The following is a 25182-nucleotide window of genomic DNA, read 5'->3' on the forward strand; positions in this document are numbered from 1 at the left end:
GTGCCCAATCCCCACCTTGTCCCCCAGCCCAGAGCACTGAGTGCCATGTCCTGTTGTTCCTTGGACACCTCCAGGGATGGGGACTCCACCACCTGCCTGGGCAGCCCCTTCCAATATCTGAACACCCTTTTCTGTGAAGAAATTCCTCCTGATGTCCAATATGATCCTCTCCTGGTGCAGCTTGAGGCAGTTTCCTCTCATCCTGTCCCTTGTTCCCTGGGAGCAGAGCCCAAGACCCCCCCGGCTCCCCCCTTCTGTCAGGGGTTTGGAGAAAGCGAGAAGGTCCCCCCTGAGCCTCCTTTCCTCCGCTTTTAATTAGTGCAGAAAGGACAAGTGTGCATCTTGTTCTGTCCTACTTGAGCTCTGCCTACAGGATTCATCAATAAGGTGGTTGTGTTTCTGGAAGACAATATGACTCAAATTTGGGGATTGCTCTGGATTGATGAAGTTTCCTCAGCTTATTAATTCATGTTGGGTAGTGATAAGACACCAAATGTGATGCAAAACATATTGCTCCCCTGTGCTGCCATCTGTTAGAAAACCTGACATGTCTGCTTATGTTTAGAGAGGCTTGGTGGTCCTTCACTCCCATTGTGTCCTCACTTTGGAAGAGGGAGGACAGGCTGTCACTGCAGGGATTTCAGTTTGAGGGATTCCAGAGTGCAGGTTCAGGATTCTCTCACCTTTGACAGATGCCCTGTGTAGTTCATGGAGGAGAGACAATGCTCTCAGGCTCATGTGGGAATACAGTTCCAGATGAAGCCAGGTGTGTTTCAGGAATTCACTGCTCAGGTGGAGAAGGGGTCAAAGGAATAGTCTTGCCTCTGTAAGGAAAATGAGAATAAATCCTTACTGTCTACTTGAACTTGTTGGATTTAGTCTAGATCTGCAGTCACATCATAGATTTAATCAATAAGATGTAGAGTGTAACTGGGGAGGAGGAACCACAAGCTGTGTTTTCTTTGTAGGCTTGGTGGTAACTGTTTGAGGCCTAAGAATTTCTTCAGGCTTCTCCTCTCTTTAGGAAATTCATTTTTTGGTAATGTTTGGATAACAGCATAACTGGAATATTGAGAAAGAACTGTGCATCAGGCTTGGTGAGAGCAGGAATGACAAAACACAAGGTGACTTCAGATCTACCCTTGATTAATGAAATAGTCATCTTGAACAGTTCTTAGGTGCACCTCCTGACTCCAACACTTCTTTTTTCTTCTTCCTTCTCCTTTGATCTCAGTTGTAGAAATTAGAGCCTCATCTGGGTAAGTAGCAGAGGACTAAGGAGTCTCCCTAATACTGAAAGCAACCACTTCACTTTAGGGAAAATAGGAGTAAAACCTTCAGGTATCTTTGATTTGTAGTGCTAGAGAATTTGCAAAAGACTGCTTTCACCTCTGCATTTTCAAGCTACTTTTATTGAAAAGCACAGTTATGATTTGGGGATTTTTTAAAAAGACAGTGTAAAATAAAGCTGAGAATGTGTTAAATGTAGTTTGGTTTCTTTCAGGAGTGTGGAACGATTAATACAGCCCTTAATGCAAAGTAATTCCAGGGAATATTACTCTCTAACATCTTTATGGTATCTTAAGATATCTCACCTTTGATACAGTCAGAGAAAAGCTCCTTCACTATAAATTGATGTTGCCTTTGTTTGCTTTTTCCTTTTTTTTCTCCTTTGTCACCTCTTTAATTCTTATATTGCCGTCCTCCTTTTTCTAAGTGTGCAGATTAAAGGAGTGCAGCTCAGGAAAGGTGTTTGTTTTGTATTCTTTAACAGTAAATGGGGTTTTAGTGCAATTACTGTAATGCCCTGTTCATTGTTCTTTCCTTTATCAACTCTTAGAGTTGAAAAAAATGGCTCTTTCTGTGCCCACGCTAATTCTTTGCTTTTGGCACTTCAGGGCTCTTGTGTCAATGTGATTTGTGGTTGTGGAGGGAGGAGGAGGAGTAGGGGAGCAGGGAGAGCCTTTACCTGGAGAATCCCTTGGCTGGAAGCGCAGCTGAGGAGGAAAAATACCTTCATTGGCCTGAAACCTCCTGTCTTGGGTGAGTCATCACACCTGTGGCTTGGGAATGAGTCACTGTGACTTTGTTGTATTTTCATAGAATCCTGTAATGGTTTGGGTTGGAAGGGACTCTTAAGACCATCTCATTCCACTGCCTGCCATGGGCAGGGACACCTTCCACTAGCCCAGGTTGCTCCAAGCCCTGTCCAACCTGGCCTTGGACACTTCCAGGGATGGGGCAGCCACAGCTTCTCTGGGCAAAGTAATTTAAATAACCTCCCTTGAATAACCTCCAAGTCCATTGCTTGGCAAAGACGTGAACCTATTTTTACTTTTCTTCACATAAACACATCCAACCCACACTGGCAAATCCAGCCCTTTCCAGGTGTCCAGCAGCCAACACACAGCTCTACTGCCTTCTGACTAACTTGGTTCTAAAAGTGGTTGAGGGCTTTGGTCATATTTGGGTGTTTATCTACCATTTGGGGAGTAATTTCAGTGAATTTACAGGGCTGCAACACTCAAAAGATGAATTTCATACCTGAGGAAATTGTCATGGCAATTTGGTATGAAACAAAAATCACGGAATCACAGAATGGTTTGGGTTGGAAGGGACCACAAAGATCATCTCGTTCCACCCCCAGCCATGGGCAGGGACACCTCCCACTAGCCCAGGTTGCTCCAAGCCCCGTCCAACCTGGCCTGGGACACTTCCAGGGATGAGGCAGTCACAGCTTTTCTGGGCAACCTGTGCCAGGGCCTCACCACCCTCACAGCCAACAATTCCTTCCCAAAATCTTATCAAAACCTCCTCTCTGTCAGTGTGAAGCCATTCCCCCTTGTCCTGTTCCTCCAGGCCCTTGCAAATAGTCTCTCTCCATCTTCCTTTTTGTATCCCTCCAGGTAACTCACCCTGGCTTGGGCTCAGTCATAAATCTTTTGATGCTCGATGTTCTTTATTTTGCTCTGTGTTGTAGCAAAGGTGTTTCTGGTTTATGAGGTTGTGTAACTCCTTTGCCAGAACTTGAGCTGTAATTCTCAGTTTCAGGCATGAAGAAAAGGCCTGAAGTTACCTGTTGTAAATATTCCTAATGCTCCATTTAGTTTAGAGCTCTCCCAGCTGAAAATCTGTCATGCTGAGAACTGGATTTTCCAAATTAAGCAAAACTTAGTTAAAAGAAAAAAAAAAAAGGGAAGTTATACTTCAGGTTTTTAAATATTTTAAATGGTGCCTCAGAATACAGTTGTTCAAACAAAATATAAGCATTCCAGTTTCATGCTTTACTCCTCCAAAATTTTGGTTTTTTTCCTTTAATTAAAGCCTTGTTGTTTGCTCCAATCAAACATTTTCTGTCATAACATCTTTTGATGTCACTGTACATAAAAAAAGGTACCCTGAGAGGGAGTTATCTGCTACCTTGCATAGGAGTAGGCAGTGCAGTGCAAGCCTTGCTTTGTAATCATAGGGTGGAATGCACTTTATAGTTATTTTGGTTGTTTGTTTCATGATCTGTCAATGCTGCTGCAAGCCAAAAATGTGATTTATTTTTTCTTGCGGACACATTTTTCAGACATATATTTTTAAAGATAAATCATCCCTCCATGGCCATTGCTCCTCAGTCAGTTCAGGGCAGTGGGAGCTGTCTGGGCAGTAATTACCACTTGATGGCTGTTTGTCATCATCAAAGGGTTGGTCATTACAGTGAAGCTCCTGGTCCATGACCCTTGTTATGACAGACACCAGTTAAGACTTTTGGGCATAAATTTTAGTGTCTTTTGTTTGTAGCTGCCTTTGATCCTCAGCGTTACTCCATTTAATGTTTGAGCAGTGCTTGGCTGAATTGTGAACTGAGTACAGGACTAGTTGGAATCTGTCATAATGGGAATTTTTCCTGACTGGGATGTCTGATTTGAGGCAGTGGGATTGCTTGTCGGGGTTGTGAAGGTTGAAGACTCTCGTTGGATTAATTTTTGGATATATGAACATCCACTGGTCCTCTTGATTTGTAAGCCCTGAAGAGATCTGAGTGAACACCCAAAGGGTGACCAGCCTTACAAATTTGGGGGAGTTAGGACTGTGTAACTTTGTTTTCCCTGGTATGTACAAAAGCTGAACTGAAAACATTCCTGATGAATGTTATCAAGCAGCCGGTCCCACGTGCCGTGTACTCACCATGGTTATCATCCCTCTGCTCAGAGCAGTTTAAAATGGCAATTTTTGTTAATGTGTTTCACAGAAGCCTCTTCTCCTGCAGAATAGCAGTTATGGCTCTCAAATATCATGTGCCAGATATCTGGGAGGGAGGGTTTATCTCTCTTTAATAATGACAAAATTAGCAAAAACATTAGAACAGGAATAGCTTGGCTCGTTGTGATGTCAATAAAAACCTCTTATTACTTTTTAAAGCTTTCATTTAAATACTGTTGATATTACTCTCTGCAGTGCACCCAACCTTTATTCCTTTTACCCTGCAGTGTCCTTTTATTCCATTTATAATCTTACACTGTACACTGTGTTTTGTCTGCCAAACTGCTTTGTTTATTTATTTACCTCTTAACATTAAAGTCTGTCAAGCAGGAGGAGTTGTTCAGAGAAAAGGACCGAGACAGCCCTTTAGGTGTTTGTTTTTGGTAACACTGAGCTGGGATTCAAGAAGTTCTGGGGAGAATAAATAGTAACTCCTGGGGGTTGAAAAGGCAATCAAGGCCATGGCTGGGCTCCGTGCCCTGTCCTTGTGGTGGGATTAGACATTCTCATGTGCCCACTTGGATGTTCCCTGCACTTGGGGCTAAACTGATTATCAGATTTGAGGTCAAGGAAGTATTTTTTTTCTCCAGTTACGAGTTCTTACAGATGTAATTTATGTTGTTGATCTGTGTAATAGGGCTCTCCCCTGCTTCTTAGGACTGCTTGGGATGGGAAAAAACTGGGCAGGTGAGGGAAGGTGTTTCCTGGGTCTCACTGTTTAATTTGTAACTGTGGCTTTTGCCATAAGTTTTAAATTTGAGGGATTTTGTTTTGCTTTATTACCTGTAATGAGGTGGAATATGTTAATGCTCTACGAACTCTTTTGGTCTGAACACTGGTGAAGATTTCCTGGGAAGGAGAGTCACACCTAACTTATCCAGGTCTTTCTGTTCCAGTTATAGTATCCTAAAGTCCCACTGGAGCACTCCTGAACAGTGCTGCCCACCAGCCCTGGAAGCTGAGATAGAAAGAAAAGCAATGGTTATCTGAGTGGTGGTAGGGAGCTTGCTTGCTATTGTGTTCCAAAAAATGCTGTGACACCCTCGAGAGTTATTACAAACAATAAGAAATTCTGATTCTCAGCTATTTTTGATTGATAACCTCATTGGAGGGAGTAGCTGCAGTTGCACATTAAGACAGAAACTTTTGTGGATCCACCTTGACTAAAATTCTTTAATTTCAGTCTTGTGAAATAGCAGAGTCGCCGCCTTCGGTCATGAGGACCCTACTTGGTGTGGGGAGATTTTGTTTCCTGCAGAGAGTTTGCTCCATATGAAACATGAAAATTTAACTTTAGGAATCACAACTGTTTCATTTTTCAGATTACTAATATTTTTTTTTTCCAACCAAACCTAGTTTGCAGTGTTATTTGTCAGAAAAATTTCTGCTACTCTCGGTGCTCATGGGTTTCTGGATTTTCTCTTGGGAAGGGTAGGGAGGAGTGGTCTCTGAGTTACTGTTTTTTTTTAATTGTAATTCATTATATGGTGGGTTGATGCAGTTACCACTGGAATTCAGGAATCCTGGAATCGTGTTTTTAAGTATAGTATGCATGCAGTAAATGAATAAAGTGACCAAGAAATGATTCTTTAATATTTGTGGTGGTGATTTGAGTTTTAGAAAGACACTTTGTAAGTGTTCTGCGTGTTGAACTGATAGTGGAAGATGCTGCAGTTCATGACAGAACTGCCTAAAATTTACACACAGTGCTGGAAGATGGGCAAGTACAACAAAAATTAATTGATTGTATTGCCATGAAGAAGCAAAGCCTTACAAATGGAGTGAGGGACAGCTTTAGAAGGTGAATGTGTGGCTTTTTTGTTGCAAGGGGAAATATTAACGGATTTAAGAACTTGGCCAAATTTTTCCTGTTTTTTTCTTTACAAAATGATTGAGAAAAACAATTATGTGGAGAAATAAAATCCTAGAAGTTGTGTTGCCTTGCATGTACTGACAGCAGTGTTTCCCCTGTCCAGCTCTCTACAACTATGATGCCAGGGGACCTGATGAACTTTCCTTGCAAATTGGGGACACCGTGCACATCCTGGAAACATATGAAGGTAAGGTGGCAAAAACTGAATTAAAACCAGTATTTTTTTCGTGACTGCATTCCTTTTTCTGTTCATGACCTTCTGATGGGATCAGGTGGTGAATTGCTAATTTGCTTTTTTAAGGACAAACCCTGTTATTTCTAATGAACACAGAATTAACTGAGCGAAGCCACGTGTGGTCAATGACCTGGTGAATAATCATTTCCTTTTCTGGGGGAGATGGATGTTCTCACAGCTTTATTTGTATGGATTAATTGTAGCTTCTACCCTATGTTAGAGAAATGATAGATGCTTTTTGGATACTCTCAGGTAATGCAAAAGAACCTGCTGCTAAAAGGAGTTTAATCTGAATTTGAAAGTCACCCGGGTCCTAAATTATTTATGTCTCTCATGTAGGAAGGGTACATGTGTTACGGTGCCCTGCACTGATTTCAGGCTTTTCCAGATGCTTTTCTTGTTTTGATATGAAACTGTAGAAATGTTCCCTGTACCAAAACCTTTCCTTCTTGATCCATGTAAAAGGGAATTTGAATGCTGAGTTTGATAATCTGCAGGATGTGGAAATTGTCACAACACTTTTCAGCTCTTAATTCAGTACCGAGCCAAGCAAAATACAGCTGTTTTATTATATCCTTGAGTTGAAATTTTATGGCATGGTGCAGTTTGGAAAGGTGTGAGGAACATATAACTAATCTCTGTGCGGTTTAAAATCTTGCAACTTCTTTTTTCGTGTGGAAACGTGATTTATTTAAATATATTGATTTAATTTTTTTCTCAAGACATTGATCTTTTGGGAAATCTGTGTGACAAATTTGTTTTCGATATTGGCTTAATTGGATTTTTTTATTATTATATTTACTGAAACAATGTTATTTCAACAAGAGTAACAAGCTCTGCTCATCAGTGTACAATGGAATTTTCTCATTATTCCTGGGCTGGCATTTTCTTGGAGTTGAGCTTTGCTGCTCCAGTGCCAAGTTTGTCTCTGAGCAAAGCAATGGTTCCGCTATCTGACGTTACAGGCTTTAATAAAAATCTAATAATGCAAAGATTTTAAATGCAAATTGAATGATTTAAATATTGCACAGCTTTGTACTTTTATATATAAATAGATTTATTTAATGAACGTGGGAGAAACTCTGAAACCATATCAAATGCTGACTGCTGCCAAGTAAGTGGGACAGTGGAGATGACTCACTTTTCCTCTGGACTGGAATAATGGGAAGACCTTCACACTCCTCTCAGGGCTTCAAGCACATGGGATGAGGTCATGTTAAAAGAAATGCAAATAAGTCAAATGTTCTTCCAAACGTGTTTTACAGTGATTACTCATTAAGGCCCTGCTGTGATGGGAAATTAGATCCCATAATTCTTATCTCTCTTGTTCACAGAGCTGCCATTATTAGGTGATTATTTGAGCTGTTTGATCTCTGAGTTCTTTGGTATAAAATCTGTGTAGGTTGTGCCCCAGGAGGTTTCATCCATATCCAGGTGTGTGCCTGGGAACTCACCTGCCCTCAGTCCTGCCCATCCCACTGCTGTCCAGTCTCAAGAAAACCCCCCTAATTATATGAGCATGGGACAGAAAAGGTTCTTGAAGACTCAGTGTTTCCTTTTTACTGAGGATCTGGGATTTTGCTTCTCCAAGGTCTAGCCCTTTTCCCTGTATTTAAGGTTGCGGGGAAAACAATTAGCTTCTCTCATGGATACCTGCTGTTATCTTGTGTTCTGCTCCTCCCACTCTGCTAGAGATTTGTTACTATTTTGAAATAGTTCTCTGCAATAATTCCTAAGAGTAGTTTTGAAAACTGATGTCTGTAGGCTTTGAAGTGATAGATTGTACTTGGGATTTCTGTGGGTTTTTTCTCTGAATCTGCACTGTTGTCAAGAAAAGCTCTTGGGAAATCCTTGCTCAGTTGGTTTTCTCTCTGCAGACACCAGAGGATGAGCAGCTGGGAGGGCTCAGCCCCACATCCATAGTCTAGAAGAGCTGTTTTAAGGAGAGACAGGAGTCTGTAGGAGAATGGAATGGATTGCTAAGATGAACTTTGACTGTGTGTGGGAAATAATATTTGCTTTTTTAACTATTAGTACAACTTATTTTGGAATTTGTTTTTATTACTAAAAAACCTGACACATTAAATTTTAATCAAAGAATTGGGTTTTTTTTCCTCCAGAATGCAAGAAAAAAGTATTCTATATCATATACACATAATATGTAGATCCTATAGATTTGAGGTGTGGTGAGAACAGCTTCCATTTTACAGGAGTTGGGAGGTTGGAAATGAATGTGCATGTTGCACTGTCAAAGGTTGTGTTCTTCCAGGAACCAAAGTAAAGATGAAGCTACTTTCTAGAGTAATTGATGTTGAAAGTCAAATTAATGTCCTTTCTTTCAGGAAGAATTTTAGATAATTTATTCTACAGTTAGAAAGAATATTCTTACTCCTTCTAACATGAGCCTTAAGGAAAGACCAAACAAAGCCATATGAATTTGTAAATGTCCTTCATTTTGTAGCAGATATCCCAAAACAACTATTTACCACAATCTGGGTTAGTACTTGTCGGATCTTTATTGTCTTAATTCTGTTTCTTTACTTTATTTAATGGAATGGGCAAAAAACCATGATCACTAAATGTGGCTTATTAAGGTGAATGCCTATGAAACGTAACAGAAAATCAACCTCAAACCCAAGGTTGTGTGTTTGAGCATCAGTTGATTTCTAGTGCTGTTGTGAGAAGGGGGTTTGGGTTCCCAAATACGGATTTTCAAATAAGTTATTCCCGATACTTTGAGAACATTTTAGTTCTTGGTTGTAGGGGTTTTTTTGTTTGTTTTTTAAATGCAGCAAATACTTCCTCTGTGTAACTGTTTAGTAAAGAGATTCATCATTCAAGAGTAAGCAAATATTTTAATGTCTTTTGCAGCTTTAACAGAGAAACAAGTATTTCCTTGGTCTCTTCCCTTAGCTGAGTGTTTATGTGGATCCGTATTTCCAGGCATTATATCCCGTAATATTTGTTAAGGATGAGGCCTGGCCTCAAACACTTCCAGGGATGAGGCAGCCACAGCTTTTCTGGCCAACCTGTGCCAGGGCCCCACCACCCTCACAGGGAAGAATTCCTTCCCAGTATCCCATCCAACCCTGCCCTCTGGCACTTTGAAGCCGTTCCCCCTTGTCCTGTCACTGCAGCTCCAGATGGAGAGTCCTTCTCCGGATTCCTTGTAAGCCCATTTGGATACTGGAAGATTGTTGCTCACATCTAATCTAAATCTACTCTGCTTCATCTTAAGGCCATTCTCCCTTGTCCCATCCCTCCATCCCTTGTCCCAGGTCCCTCTCCAGCTCTCTTTGAGCCCCTTTAGGCACTGGAAGGGGCTCCAAGGTCTCCCTGGAGCCTCCTCTTCTCCTGGATGAACAGCCCCAGCTCTCTCATGATTTTGGGTAGTTGATAAGAGATGACTTCATGCATTTAAATGGCATTGTGTGTATTCATGGCAAGCCCCAGTGCCTCCAGTTGAGTCAGTGAGAGCTGCATTGGAAATTTTGGCTCCCCAGTGCACAGCTCCAGGCTGGATACCAGGCACCAGCTCCATCCAGCTGCCAGGGAGGAGCCTGGTTGGACCTGCCTGGCCACACTGGGACCTGTGCAATGAGCAGGAGTGCAACCAGTTCTCCAAGGCAGATTTTGGCTGCTCTCTTATCTGTGGTCCTTGGAGCAATTCCTGCTGGCTGCAAAGCTCCAGGAAGCAGAGGTTCAACCATGAGGAGCTGTCTTTGCTACGTGGTTTTTAATCCGTGTGGTGTCCTGAGGCAGCACAGAAGATGGGGTGGGAGAAGAGATACTGTGATTGTGTGTTCTTCAGTTTGTACTGTGCATTTGGGCAGAGTTACAGTGTTTAGCAGACTGTAGAACTTCAAAATGTTGGTTTATTCCTATAAAACTGAGGGAGTTCAGTTATTTAATAGGATTGGGATCTGTGTGTGGGTTTCAGCCAGTGGAGTTAACGGTGGCAGAAATGTTTTATCTTCTCTGCACCTGAGCTACAAGCTGGAAGTGTTCATTTCAGCAGCAGTTGTCGTTGCTATTCCTCTGAAGGCAGTGGAAATGTGAGATGTGAGGCCAGTGCAACTTCTGTAGGGAAGTGAACTGTGATGGCTGTAGACCCCAAATCTAAGAAGATGGCACTAACCTTCCCCAGGTGAACATGGGGGATGAGCTCCTGGTGGAGTGCAAAGGTGATGAATCACTTCACCTTTTGCTACAGGAGAGCAGACTGAAAAATCCCGTGTGCTTGAACCTTTAATTTGTGCTTCTAGTCCCAGAGTGTGCATAATGAATTTATCAGCATGTGTTGACTTCACTGAACTTTCTTCCTGCCCCAGCTGTTACTGGTTGCAATTTCTCTTCCACATTTGCTTTGTGATCTCTCCATCCACGCCCAGAGACGGATGCTTTGCTGTACAAAACCCCTGTTTGTGTGGCTCAGTTTGCATCCAGGCTCAGTTTTCCAAGAGGGCTCCTTGCTTTTATATTTTGATGTGTGAACCATAAATCACAAAGTATTCTTGTGTTCTGATGAGATGGCTAAAGGCTGATCTACATTTGAGAACTTGCAGTTGTGCAATTTCAATAGGTTTTAAAATTGAACCAGTCAAACAGCACATTTTTGTAAAGTTAATGCTCTTGAGGTCGTTTTTTGTTTATGTTGGTGAATTAGTAATTAAAATTAAGTGGATGGTAATTAAACACATAATGTAAACATCCATCTCTGTCATGTCTTGTCCATCAGTTTGATCATCGTCACTGGGATTTTTACAGCTTCCAAGATGACTTGTTTTATCCAGGATATTAAACCCGTAGAAAATAGAAATTCAGGTGGGATGTGCAGGGGTGAAGCATCATCAGAAACCTCGGTGCTGGTGAACTGGGAGGTGACATGAATGAACTTTTTCGTGCTTTTTCCCTTCTAGGTTGGTACAGGGGTTACACACTACGGAAGAAATCCAAGAAGGTAAGTGTTGCCAGAGCAAGGTGCTCATTTTTCTCCTGAACAGAGATGAATTTGTGGCATTGGGTGTGTTGATTTGTGGAGATCTTGTGTGCTGGTCAACACGTGTCCACTGGGCCCTGATCACTGCATTCCCAAGCTCTGCTCAATGTGAATTTTTCAGGGTTAAAAAAAAGAAAAGGAAACTTATTTTAGCAAGGCCCAAAAGGTGAGTTGTGTATCCAGCTCTGGGGGCCCAGCTCAGGAAGGACATGGACCTGTTGGAGCAAGTCCAGAGGAGGCCACTGAGATGATCAGAGGGCTGGAGCAGCTCTGCTGTGAAGAAAGGCAGAGAGTTGGGGTTGTTCAGCCTGGAGAAAAGAAGGCTCTGGGATGACCTAATTGTGGTCTTCAAGGACCTGAAGGGGCTCCAAGAAAGATGGGGAGAGACTATTTATAAGGGTCTGGAGTGACAGGACAAGGGGGAATGGCTTCAAACTGGCAATAGGTTTAGATGGGATATTGGGAAGGAATTCTTGGCCATGAGGGTGGTGAGACCCTGGCACAGGTTGCCCAGAGAAGCTGTGGCTGCCCCATCCCTGGAAGTGTCCAAGGCCAGGTTGGATGGGGCTTGGAGCAACCTGGACTGGTGGAAGGTGTCCCTGCCCATGGCAGGGGATAGGACTGGATGAGCTTTAAGGTCCCTTCCAACCCAAACTATTCTAAGATTCCATTTTTTGCAATGTTGAGGTATACTGGTCACTCACTACATGTGTTTTAATGTGCACCATCTTGTTTTCTGCAGTAACTGATGTACCAAGTCTTTGGCTCAGTAAAAAGTTCAGAACTTTATGTTCTAGTTGGTCTATTTAGAACCTGACACTTGTTAAATAATGTATTACTGGTGAAAGCCAATTGCATCTTGGAAAGGGACACGGAGCTCTACAATGGGATTTCTCAGCCCTTCTCTGGGAGAAGGGGAGGAATCTTCAGCAGTGTAATTTCAGGCTGCAGTTTAGAGCAGCCTTTCTGAAAAATAAAAAGAAAGGGAAACCACACAAATACTGGTTGTAGCGTCATGTTTTATTTTTTGAGCATTTTACTTTATAGTAGTAATTAACCAGAATTAAACATCTTCTGGTTTTGCTTCTTTTTTTCACTAAAACACCAAAAATGTCATGTTTGCCTCCAGAGGTGTGTTTTTAGTTGCTGTGTATGTCTAAAAGTACAGAGCTGAGTTGTATGGTTTGTCCCACCCATTTCCTTACCAGACCTGGTTTTCTGTTCTATTTTGATATTTTCTTTTTTATTTTTTGGGAATACATTAAATTTCTTACAAACTGTGTTTTACAAATGTGCCTTGTACAGCCTAAGAAGAAATTACACATTCTTCTTGGCTTAAATTAAGTCCACGTGTTGCTGCACTTCTCTGACTGCCACTAAATGCAGTGACTTTTATTTATTTTTTTTTAACTGGGATGAAAAAAACCACCTTCCTCTTTCTGTGCTGCCAGTGGCTTTCTAAGAATTCCTATTTTTGCATTCCCATGCGATAAGAAAACTGAACTTATACTTTGAAGGGTGAGGTGGAGGAACTTGCTTTCCCAGCTTGACTTGAATTATTTTTTAATATGAGCTTACATTATTTTAAAAATACTGTTGTATTTTTGGAATCTTGGTTGATTTAGAATATATTTTCAGAAAAGCTGAACTGGTGTCTTGTAGTATTGGGTGTTGAATTGGTTTTTGGCTTGTAGTAGTAGCAGTAGGCTGGTGGTAGAAGGCAATTTGAGACCAGAAGCAACATCTTGTAGCGGGGTCAGGAAGCTTGGTAAGATGTGAGGAAAAGCAAGGAGTGGAGGTGGATTCTAGGCAAAATGTCATTTTTGGAGTGGATTATGTAAAATCATCTCTTTCACGCTTTGAAAATGAAATCTGTCTTAATTATCACCTGAATATAATGATCCAGGGACTTGGAGAATTGTGGCAAACTGTGCCTCTAATAGGGGAGGAAAAACTCCTCTGTGGGCCAATTCTGACAGGGTGTCTCTGCTGTTTCCTTCAATATTGTGAAATTTAATTTAAAAACACTTGATCTGTATTTGCTAAGGTTGCAATAACACCTTCTTGAGAGGACATGCAACACAAAATTTAAATGTGTGTTAAAAAAAATCCCAGACACAACTACTGTGATGTTTAAGAGGATGTGAATGGCTCTGCAGACCCAGCAGTGTCTTGGCATATTTTTAGGTAATAAACACAAGATGTTGCGTGCAACTGGTTATTTAACACATTTCTTTCCTCTCCCTCCCTCTCCAAGGGCATATTTCCTGCCTCCTATATACATCTGAAGGAAGCAATCGTTGAAGGCAAAGGGTAAGTTTGATTTGAAAAGAACGAAAATCCATTTTCCTATTTGTATTGATGTAATTTTGGTGTACTGACAAGTGACTTAGACTTGTTTCCAGTGAGTCAAGGAGCTGCTGATGGAAAATGTGTGTGTTGGGTGTTTAAAATGTTTTAAATTATTAACTCACCTCACGTGGAAGGTGGTGTCACATCAGCAGAGCTGGATAGGGCTGCCTCGAGCTAAAGCATAACCTTCTCTCTATTCATGGAATTAATAATTTATCATTTCTCTTTATAACTTTTATTACTGTCTAGACTAATAATTACCTAGATTAACTTCCTCCATTCCTCCATCCCTGCCTTCTGCTTTAGTCCAGTGTCAGTTTTCCCAGCTTCTTTTATCTTGCAGCCCTTGAGTCTTATGGCTTCTGTCTGGTGTGTTAAAGAGGCCTTTGATATGAGACACCTCTCTTTTATGCACATGAAATTGAAGTAATTTCTTTATTTTTCTTCAGTTAATCTTGTAGACTGGTCTCCTTGCTGAAAACCATTATCCAGGCATTGTTTTCTGCCTTACTGAGAAGTTATTTTGTGTCCTCTTCCCATCCCTGGCATGTTCAACACTAAATATTTGAGCTGCATTTATTATTTAACAGCTGTTCAGATCCTGATATGTCAAATCTGCTTTGCTGGACATGCATGTAAAAGTTTCTAACATTGATATCAAAGTTTAGTTAAAAACCAGGAAAAAAACCCAACCAAATCCCAGAGAAGAAAAAAAAGGAGTGAAATTATTAAATAATTACCCAGGTATGAAATGGAGTGAAACAGGATTAAAATATTTTATTCCTTTGTGCCTGACTTATTTTTACACACTGTTAAATATGTAAATGATCAAACTTCTAATCATGAGATTGCTGCATAATGACATCTTTCTCCCTGATTACAAAACTGCCTTTAAGTACCCTACTTTGGAAATATTAAAAGATCTAGTTGGTGTTTCTTACTTTCATGGTACACAATTTTAAAACAAGTCATAGAGAAACTCTGTGGTGAGAACTTGAATGCCTGAGTTTTCATTGCAAGTCCAATATATTGAGGAAAAAAACAATTACAGATTAGTATTGTTGTATTGTAGGTTGTGGATATGTGACTTTTATCTGGCTTCTGGTAAAATGAATGTCTCAGTAATAAATGTTCTGGTGAGGTGTGTCTTGATATCCTTGTGAGTATGGAAATAAGGAGAGGGTGGGAAAAGTTTACAAGGACATGAAGTGACAGGACAAGAGGAAATGGCCTTAAGATGAAGAAGGGAAGGTTTGGATTAGGTATTGAGAAGAAATTGTTCACTGTGAGGGTGGGGAGGCCCTGGCACAGGTTGCCCAGAGAAGCTGTGGCTGCCCCATCCCTGGAAGTGTCCAAGGCAAGATTGGATTGGTCTTGGAGCAACCTGGGCTAGTGGAAGGTGTCCCTGCCCATGGCAGATATTTAGGGCCCCTTCCAACCCAAACCATTCTGTGGTTCCATAGTCTCAGCCCATCCAAGTACCCTTTATGTTGTGTGTCCGTACTGGTTTAGCACTTCAGTATCTCATAACATCTTCTTTTTGCTTATAAATTTATAGTAAAGGATGTTATTTTCAACCCTGTATTATTGTCTTTGGAAATGAACAGTTCCTTCTTAGGAATGGTTCTGGATCAGATGCTTTAGATTGGACATTAGGATAAAAATTTTCACAGGAGGGGTTGTCCAGCCCTGGCACAGCTGCCCAGGGCAGTGTTTGAGTCACCATCCCTGGAAGTGTTCAAAACATGTGGATGTGGCAGTTGAGGACATGGTTTATTGGTGAACATGGTGGTGCTGCTGGTTGGACTTGATTTTAAAAGTCTTTTAAACCTTAAATTTCTGTGATTGTGTGTTCTCACTCAAAAGTACTACTTAATTCAGCCTTTTTTTCCCTCCTCCTCCTCAGCCAACACGAAACAGTGATCCCCAACGAGCTCCCCTTGATTCAGGAGGTCACCACCACGCTCCGGGAATGGTCCATAATATGGAGGCAATTATATGTTGTAAGTAACAACTGAGGAGAACATTTACACAAGTAATGGTTTATGGAAAGAGTAGCGCTGGGAAGGGAGAAGAAGGGTGGAACTGCTAATGGTGAAGGAAGTATTAATGCAATTCCCCTTCTCTTACTATTTCTAGTGACTACTTGTAGTTTTGAAAAGCTCTTCAGCATCTTACCTCTGTTAAAGCAAAAAAATCTCTGTAGTGATTCTCTTGCATGTTTTCTCAAATCCCATGTATTTATTGTGCAGAGTCAGTTTTTTAGAGTGTTACCTTGATCTAGGAATAATTTGTTAAGCAATTATGACCCATTTTGCATGGGGGTTCTGTTATGCAGAATACACTGGATTTTTAAGATGTAGACAGATTTGGAATAATCTAATATGTAATAATATTAATTAAGAAAACGATTTTCAGGGCAGTTCGTAAGGCTGTCTATGTTATGAAGTAAATGAATATTTAATGTTGAGTTTGCAGATGTAAACTTAAACCTTTGTAAAATCATCACTGTAGGCCTTTTTCCTCTCAGTATTTTCATACTTGAAGTTAATTGTTCCCAGTTTATCCTGAACTTTAAGTTACACACCTGATTATTTTCATGTGCTAAGGTTCCAAGCACATAAGAATGTATTCTTAGGAATTTATAGTAATAAGCATTGATAGTCTCTCAGATGGGAAAACAGGAAAACACAGATGCAAGTGCAAATAATTAAGGTCAAGAGTTTAAACTTACACCTAAAAGTGCAATTCAGATGCAAAGCAACACCTGCTGTGAGATTTAAGGTGCCCTGGCTCAAGCTTCTCCTGCTCTCTTGTTGCAAGGTCACTGTAGCAAGATAATGGGAACATGAAAGTCTTTTATTTAAAGTAGGATTTAATTCAGAGTCTGTTTCCTATAAATGTGTTTGAAATCTTCTATCATAAAAGTGCAAGCTGGGTAATGAAGGCACCAACTGGAAATGAAGATGTTTGTGTTGACTAATGTGTTTTTTAATCACACCCATGAAAATAAAGATTAGAAATACAATGTAATGGAAATGATGCAGTGTTGCAGAGTAAAGGAAGAAGGATAATATCTTACATGAAGAGAAGCAGACTGTATATTAAAGAGAGAGCTTTAACGTGATGTTATAGTAGAGAGGTTGTGCTGAGGAGCAAGGAAGAAGTAAGGAGGCAGAAGCAAAGCAGGAGGAACAGTCTCAGAAGGGCACTGAGAACAGCCTTGCCCTTAGTTCCATTGCTATAGAATCATGGAATGGTTTGGGTTGGAAGGGACCTTAAAGCTCATCCAGTTCCAACCCCTGCCATGGGCGGGGACACCTTCCACCAGCCCAGGTTGCTCCAAGCCCCGTCCAACCTGACCTTGGACACTTCCAGGGATGGGGCAGCCACAGCTTCTCTGGGCAACCTGTGCCAGGGCTTCACCAACCTCACAGGGAAGAATTTCTTCCTAATATCTAATCTAAATCTTCCCTCCTTCAGCTTAAAGCTGAATTCCCCCTTTTCCTCACACTCCATGCCCTGTGGGCTGCTGAGGACACCGAGAATTACCTTTTGACCTGATGTCCTTCTTGGGGGATTATCCTGAGTATGAAGTCTCGTATTTCCTAATGTCAGAGAAATGCTGCTTTCTGAACCACACAAGACCTCATTGCAGTGCACATATAATAGGAAAGAAGGAATAGCAGAGAAACACTGTTAGGAGTTTTCTTCCCATGACATGCGTGCTTTTTTTAGTAGTAAATATTCTCCTTGCTGTTAATTTTTAACATCTCGTTTGTCAGCCATTTATGTCCATGAACACATGTGACAGCTACACCTTTTGGAGTGAGTCCAGAACAGGTCATGAAGTTGATTAGAGGGTTGAAGCATCTCTCCTACAGGGAAAGGCTGAGAGAACTGGGAGCCTGGAAAAGAGAAGGCTTTGGGGTGAAATATTAGTGTGACCTTCTGGGAACTGAAGGAGCCCACAAGAAAGATGGGGAGAGACTATTTGCAAGGGCCTGGAGTGACAGGACAAGGGGGAATGGCTTCAAACTGATAGGGAGTAGGTTTACATTGGATTTTAGGGAAAAATTCAAGGCAACCCCTGTCACAGCTTTACTCTGGGTAGGTAGATCATGAGTTTGTATCTCAAGGATATCTGTTGGATTAACTGCATGTGGTCAGCTGCCAGAAAGAGCACTGGTGCAGTGGGATTGCTTTATCAGGGGAGCTTTGTTTTACTGGAGGTAGCTGGTTTCAAACTGGGTAATCTGCAGACTACACAGACATTCCGTGTTGTCCATATCTTGCATATCAAAAACCATTAAATGGGCACATTTATACCTTTATTCAGTTTGTCATTCGAGTTTAAATATTGAATGGATACTCAGCTTTCATTTCCACAAAGCAGAGGACGTGGCATGTTTTCCCTCTCCCCAGTTTATGATTGCCTGCAGCACTGAAAATCAGGAACCACTTTCCCATTTGGATTTGTCTATATTTTGCTCCCAGCCATATGTGCCTCTTGTGTCTTTCTCTGCTACATTACAGAGCTTTTAATAATGGGTATTTTCTCACTGTGAAGGTTCTCCCACTATAATCAAGGCAGCTTTTGGATAATCTGAACAGACTGAAGTCTTTAAGTTTCACAGTTAGATATCCTTTTTCCCAGAGTCTTGGAATCATTATGTTCTTTTCCTGCATCTTCTGCAGTTTTTCTTTATCTCTTATATATAGTGGGGAATTTTATTGTAATTATTTAATTATTCTTAGGTTAGCTGAGTGTTTCCAAGTGAAGTTTGTATATACTGCTGGCACTGTTTAATATCCACAGTTCCAGGCTTTAAAAATAATTTAGATATTTAACTTCCTATGAGGTTTAATGTTTTCCTGGTTTTTCACTGTCCTTTAGCTGTTACCTGTACTGATGTACCTGACTTTGCACCGTGAGGGATCTTAAAGTGTTGTTCTGAAGGTTTAACTAGGGAGGGGGAGGATTCTCCAATCTGTTGCAGATGGACTTTTGCAGAACTTGAGCCTCTTGCTGTTAAAATGAACCATTTTTAGTCTTGTTCTGCTCAGGACAGAGAGTCATTGAATAAAGTTACCTGTGAATATTCCCCTCAAATGCCTGAATACAGCATGACCCAGGTTTTAAGGTGTCATAAACACAAACTTTTACACCCATTTAGAGCCCTAAAGCTGAATGTCAGACTCTGTATTCGGTGTTCTGTGCTATAAAAAATTAAGCTCCCATTTTAGAGCTGTTGTAGACTTTCACCCTTTAAATTCATGTTTTATAATTGCAGTTAATTCTGTGTATTTAAAAGGGCTTCACAAGTAACTTCTGCCCCTCTTTTCCCTCCCAACAGCAGGACAACAGGGAAATGTTCCGCAACGTGAGGCACATGATTTATGATCTCATTGAGTGGAGATCCCAAATCCTGTCTGGGACACTGCCCCAAGATGAGCTCAAAGAACTGAAAAAGAAAGTGACTGCCAAAATTGATTATGGCAACAGGTTTGTGAATGGTATTTTCCAAGTTTTTGTGCTTTTATTCCTGTTTTTATGGAGATGTGATAGTTGTATATTAACAGCTCTGTTAAAGCAACGTAAAGATTGAAGTTGATGCAGCGTCTTTATAATATGTAAAGTGGAATCCATATATCTCTCTCATGATGATATTATCAATTTGTTATTTTTAAGGGCAATTCAAAAGTGCAAGTTTTGCTTCCATTCAAAATATAACTTAAACTCCACTTGCTTCTGCAGCACGAACAGTTGTGGCCCTCTCAGCACCACCAGCTGTGTGTGCCCTGGAGTCACTCAGCTAAATGTGATGGTGAAGGATTTGGCTCAGAAGCATCATTTAGCTCAGTGTTCCTCTATTTCCATGGTATCCAGCTGGTAGCAGAAGATTAACAGGCAGATTTCATAAAAGAAAGTATCTATTTAGCAGAAGAGAATTGAAGTTGGGAAGAAAATATTGACCAAAACCTGTAGTTTGCATATGTTAGGTATTTTAGTAATGTATTCTCTTTGCAAACAGTCTGGATTTAAGGATAATTTTTTAAAATAAAAGTTGTCTATACAGTTATAACTTTCCATTTTGACCAAAAATGAGAAATCTTGTGTTGCACTTCAGTCAGGACATTATTTGAAGCAGTGTATTGAACACTGAGAGACAATATTGTAGTGCTCCCTTCCAGTCCTACCTGTTCTGTGGGATCCTGTAGTCCTGCACACCTGGGCACTGAAAAAGTTTTCACCAAACCAATCTTTAAATCCTTTGTGATGTAAATATCTCATCAGATTTTAGCTATTTGTGTTAAATTCCTTAAGAACTGCCAAATTTGCAGTATTTGTTTGTGCACTTGATCAGCAAAAGCTGTGATTTAAAAAAAAAGAAATGAAAAAAATACTCAGTGACTGCATTCAGTCAGTAATTATCATTTATAATCCAAGATATGGACTGCTGTACCTCTGTACACAATTAACCAGATGTTGTTGGTATTATTTGTTTGGCTACTGTATTTTACCATCTGTCCAAGGAGTTGGTAAAAGTTACTTTGAATAACCTCCAGATGCTCAGCTTTCAAATACAATGGAACATCTTGTGCTGTGCTTTATATTCATGATGTTCTGATGGACTAATTAAGTGATCAGAATGTTCTCTGGGGGGTGCAGGAGGGAGGTGAATTCCAACTTCTGAGTAAATACTCACAACTGAAAGATAACATATGTTTCTAATAGTCCTACATTTATTGTGTCTAAAAGAGGCGTGAATGGTGATTTCAGTGTCCAGACAGAAAGAATTCATTATGTGTTTTATAAATACTAAATGATCTTTAAGGTCCTTTCCAACCCAAACCATTCTAAATGTTTTCTGTTCTAATCATACCCAACCTTTTCCTGATTTGTGAAATACTGATTTGTAAATAAGATTTATTTCTATAAATAGAACCAAAATTTTTTTACAGCATGTTGTCAGAATAACTGAGGAAGTAAAAATGGCCTTAGGAATCTGTATTTTTAATATCTTTCTGAAATTGGGTCAGGTAATTTTGTTGTGAAAACATCTTTTTTTGTTCAGTTGCAAAAATCTGTAACTGGGACGCTTAGGAAAAAAAAAATCCAGATTTTTTTCCAAGCATCATTTGCAAGTTAAAGGATGAAACAAAGGAATTGAATCAAAGTGTTCGCTTTGACTTATTTGACAGTCTGTGCAAACGTTCTTGTCCCATTGGTGTCGTAGGCTGGGTGATGAGCCTTTCCCTGAATTCCTGAGGTACCATTTCCTCTGCTCCAGGCAGTTCCTCCTATGGAAGGACCCTGCAGGACTGGCAGTTCCAGCACAAGTGCTCAGTGGGTGTATCCCCTACTGTGGCTGCTGTCCAGGAAACAGTAGTAGGGAGGAGCAAGACTATTTTGGCTGCTTTTCTGTTTGCTTTCAATGATGAAACCGTTTTCTCACTAAAAAAATTCATCTGGGAGCTTGATATTCCGGGGATGTTTGAGTTTCATGGTGGCTGCAACCAGTTACAGAGCAGAACTTGGGAGGCGTTGCTTAAAAATCTTCTGCCTTCGCTCTGCAACTTGAGTGATGTTTCTCTCCCCTTGAATTAATTCAATGCAATTATTGGAGGGGTTTGTGTGTTGACTGTGCTTCAGGCTTTAACACCTCCAGGTCTCCCTCTGTGCAAGAAGGGATGAAGAGAGATCCTTTAAGTCCATGAAACTCATCTTTGTCTGCCACAGCTCCTGTTCTTTAAGTGCTTTCAGGTTCTGTCCAAGGGGGATTTACTTTCAGATAAACCACCAACCTCTGAGTGAATTATCAGACACAGCAAATGTGATTTTAAGCTCGTTGATCAAACATTTCAAACCCACAGTTACAGCAGCTCCATCATGAGAGCTGAGTGCAGAGTTAGAGGGAGAAAATAGAGACCTGGTGGATTGGGATGGAGGTGAGAAGGTCAGTCTTAGGGAGAGGACCTGACTTTTTTAATCCTTGGTTCTGCTGCCAGTACTGTACCAACTTGGAAAAATGTGAAAGGTCTGTCCTAAGACTGGATTTGATTATGGCAGAAACCTTTCTGTCTACAGAAGGTAATCGTGGATGTTAACACCCTGCTGACACAAATCTGGCTCCTGCTTTAAATAAAGGGAGACAATTCGTGCCTGCTTGAATCTCGTAGGGTTTGGGTAAAACAGGAATTTGCTGCTTTGGAGGAGAAGGTGGAGTGGGATGGGATGAAAGGAACTGCCTGTGGTGGGGCTGTAGTGGTTGGTTGTTCAGTGGTTGTTGGATGAATCAGAGGAGGAGACAAAATCTCTTGCAAATTTAGTTGTTTAAGAAATTACTTCCCCAGCTTTTCTGCTGTTTCGTTTACATCAGTTCTCCCTGTGCTGTGGGAATAAGTGATTTCCAGCCAGGAATGCTTATCTCCAGTGTTGGTGACATGTTAAATTACATTATCATGTATCAGATAATGTGTTTTTCTCTCATATGTCAGGTGTGCAAGTTAAACACTTGGCAGGTGATTTTTAAGCCTTTATTTGAGTGCTGTTAATTCACAAGCATATTTTCTTGTTTGCTTAGAATTCTTGATTTAGATCTGGTGGTTAGAGATGAGGATGGCAACATTTTGGACCCAGAGCAGACCAGCACCATTAGCCTTTTCAGAGCACATGAAATAGCTTCCAAGCAAGTTGAAGAGAGGCTACAGGAGGAAAAAGTAAGATACACTGAGCACTGTGGCTTTTCCCTTTCAACATAAGACTGTAAACTAATTGGATGACTGTTGTTTTTAGCATTGCAAATGAGGAATTTTGATATTTTTGTGAAGAGTTATCAGGCTGAAACATTTTGTAAGAACTTGTCTGTCTTAGGTTGTTTTTTTATCTTCCTTTAAAGGATTTAGTAGAATTTATGGTCGAGATCTGTAAGTTTGTGGGAAGTAGAAATTGTGCTGTTTCCTTTCCTGTCTTTCTTGGTGCTCTGTACCTGTCAGAAAAACAGCAGGCAAAGCAAGGAACAAACTTTCTGGGTTTTGTCAAGTATATTCGAGGCTCTATTTTTTTCCTCCATATGTTTAACTCTCTTTTTAATAACTGAAGACATCTCTCTTCCCTGTTTTTTTTTTCTTTTACTCTCTCCTTATGGTGTGGCACTTGAAGACAGATCCAGAAAACACTGTCATAAATCCTGATATAAACAAAGATCAAGAAGTAGACACTTAAAAAAAAACCCCTTCTTCTGTCTGAAAGGTTTTAGGAAAGTTTTATAGCGGTAGAATATCTGTTAGGTTGAGTTAAACTTTATTTTCTTCTGTTCTTGAATTGCAGTCTCAGAAACAGAATATCGATATCAACAGACAAGCCAAGTTTGCTGCCACCCCTTCCTTTGCTTTATTTGTAAATTTAAAAAATGTGGTCTGTAAAATAGGAGAAGATGCTGAAGTCCTCATGTCTCTGTATGATCCACTGGAATCAAAATTTATCAGGTTAGTGCACTCTTCAGTGTAACCCCTAAGCTGTGCTTACTCAGTTCTAGTAGTGAGGTAGTTTTGGGGCTCATGAAAGTCAAATTTCTGTGAAAGGCATAGACAAGTCCCTGGGTACATCTGAGATTCAGGGTTGTGCTGTTCCTCATCAGGCTGTCCTGTGGTTCCCCAAGAGCAGATCTCATGTGAGAGGTGAACACACCAGCAAGGTGTGAGCCCTCCCTTAGCTGCAGAAATTCTCACACTGTTGCTGAGGAGTTGTTTGCTTTATAAAAATAATATACACTAAGGGAAATGCCAGCTCTCCACTACATATTCACTTGTTCAGGATAAGCAGATGGAGTTTAAAAGAGTCTTCTGTAAATTCTGAAGTTGATTTTTATCTGCTTATGTTAAAGGGCATGCAGTGATAGGACAAGGGCAAAATGGCTTTAAGCTGAAGGAGGGCTGAAGGAGGGTTAGATGGGATATTGGGAAAAAACTGTTCCCTGTGAGGGTGGTGAGGCCCTGGCACAGGTTGCCCAGAGAAGCTGTGGCTGCCCCATCCCTGGAAGTGTCCAAGGCCAGGTTGGACAGGGCTTGGAGCAACCTGGGCTAGTGGAAGGTGTCCCTGCCCATGGCAGGCGGTGGAACAAGATGATCTTTAAGGTCCCTTCCAACCCAAACCATTCTGTGATTCTGTTGTTCTAAGAAATAAAAAAAAAATAATCTCACAATACTGGTTTTTTTTCAGTGAAAACTACTTGGTGCGATGGTCGAGCTGTGGGCTGCCCAAGGACATCGACAGGCTGCACAACCTGCGCGCCGTGTTCACCGTGAGTGCGGCCTGCTCTGAGGGCGCTCCCGGCAGAGCTCAGGGAGTGACGGGGGGATACGGTCTGTGTGGGGTTACCTCTGCAGGGAGTGTGGCTTCTTACAAAAAAAGGCTGGAGAGGGACTTTGGACAAAGGCATGGAGGGACAGGACAAGGGGGAATGGCTTCAAAGTGCCAGAGGGAAGGGATAGATGGGATATTGGGAAGGGATTCTTCCCCGTGAGGGTGGCGAGGCCCTGGCACAGGTTACCCAGAGAAGCTGTGGCTGTCCCATCCCTGGAAGTGAGAAAAGCTGGATAGGATGGGGCTTGGAGCAACCTGGGCTAGTGGAAGGTGTCCCTGCCCATGGCAGGGGTTGGAACAGAATGAAATTTAGGGCCCCTTCCAATCCAAACCAGTCAGGGATTCTACGCTGGCAAAGGCTGACGTGAGACATTTCCCATAAGTGATCCACTAAACATTGTCAACACCAGGCTAAAACTAAAACTGCTCTTCGAATTTTTAACATATTAGAAATGGTTTGGCCTCCAAAGCAATTAATTTACACAGAAGTCAAGATGAGATGTTTATATACTGTAACAAAAACACCTTGCCCTGGTGCCAGAGGCTTGCACAGTAAAGGCAAACCTTCTGAACAGCAAACCTTCTGCCTACTGAAACGGAACTTGAAATCCAGTTATTATGAAGTAACCTGGTGAAACTACTCTTTCTAGGACCTGGGCAGCAAAGACCTGAAGAGAGAGAAAATCAGTTTTGTGTGTCAGATTGTAAGAGTTGGCAGAATGGAGCTGAGGGACAATAACACCAGGAAACTCACGTCCGGACTGCGGAGACCTTTTGGGGTGGCAGGTAACTGTGCTGTATCTGTCCATATCGTGTCTTGCTCAGAAATTGGGTGTGTGAAACTCCTGTGGGGTTGTATAAACTCAGAGTTGTTCCAAATGTAATCAGACTGATGTATCAAACAAATTACTGTAGCTTCCAGGACTTGTGTTAGAGGTGCCAAAGGTTATTTGCAATGTGTTGTTGTTCCATAGGAAAATTCTGAGATTACATAGTTAATAATTCTATCCCTCTTCTGGGTTGTTCTGTTGCTTCTAGTCCCCCGGGGTGTTCCCTTTGCCCCCCTCTTCCCATGTTGATCCCTTAATTCAGTACCCTTTGTT

General features: G+C 41.1%; 1 protein-coding gene across 2 annotated transcripts in view; it reads left to right on the forward strand.

Annotated features, from left to right (window-relative positions):
• The window catches only part of DOCK1 (dedicator of cytokinesis 1), a 278725-nt gene that overhangs the window by 16354 nt on the left and 237189 nt on the right, over positions 1–25182 (forward strand). For both annotated transcript variants that reach the window (XM_017809240.1, XM_017809241.1), the window contains exons 2-10: positions 6228–6311; positions 11279–11319; positions 13616–13671; positions 15617–15713; positions 19068–19216; positions 22299–22434; positions 23045–23202; positions 23936–24017; positions 24730–24865. In XM_017809240.1, coding sequence (XP_017664729.1) covers positions 6228–6311; positions 11279–11319; positions 13616–13671; positions 15617–15713; positions 19068–19216; positions 22299–22434; positions 23045–23202; positions 23936–24017; positions 24730–24865 — 939 coding nt within the window. The remainder of the gene's footprint in view (positions 1–6227; positions 6312–11278; positions 11320–13615; positions 13672–15616; positions 15714–19067; positions 19217–22298; positions 22435–23044; positions 23203–23935; positions 24018–24729; positions 24866–25182) is intronic.

Source organism: Lepidothrix coronata, unplaced genomic scaffold (assembly GCF_001604755.1).
Source record: "Lepidothrix coronata isolate B3197 unplaced genomic scaffold, Lepidothrix_coronata-1.0 Scaffold25, whole genome shotgun sequence".
NCBI classification, from domain to species: Eukaryota; Metazoa; Chordata; class Aves; order Passeriformes; family Pipridae; genus Lepidothrix; species Lepidothrix coronata.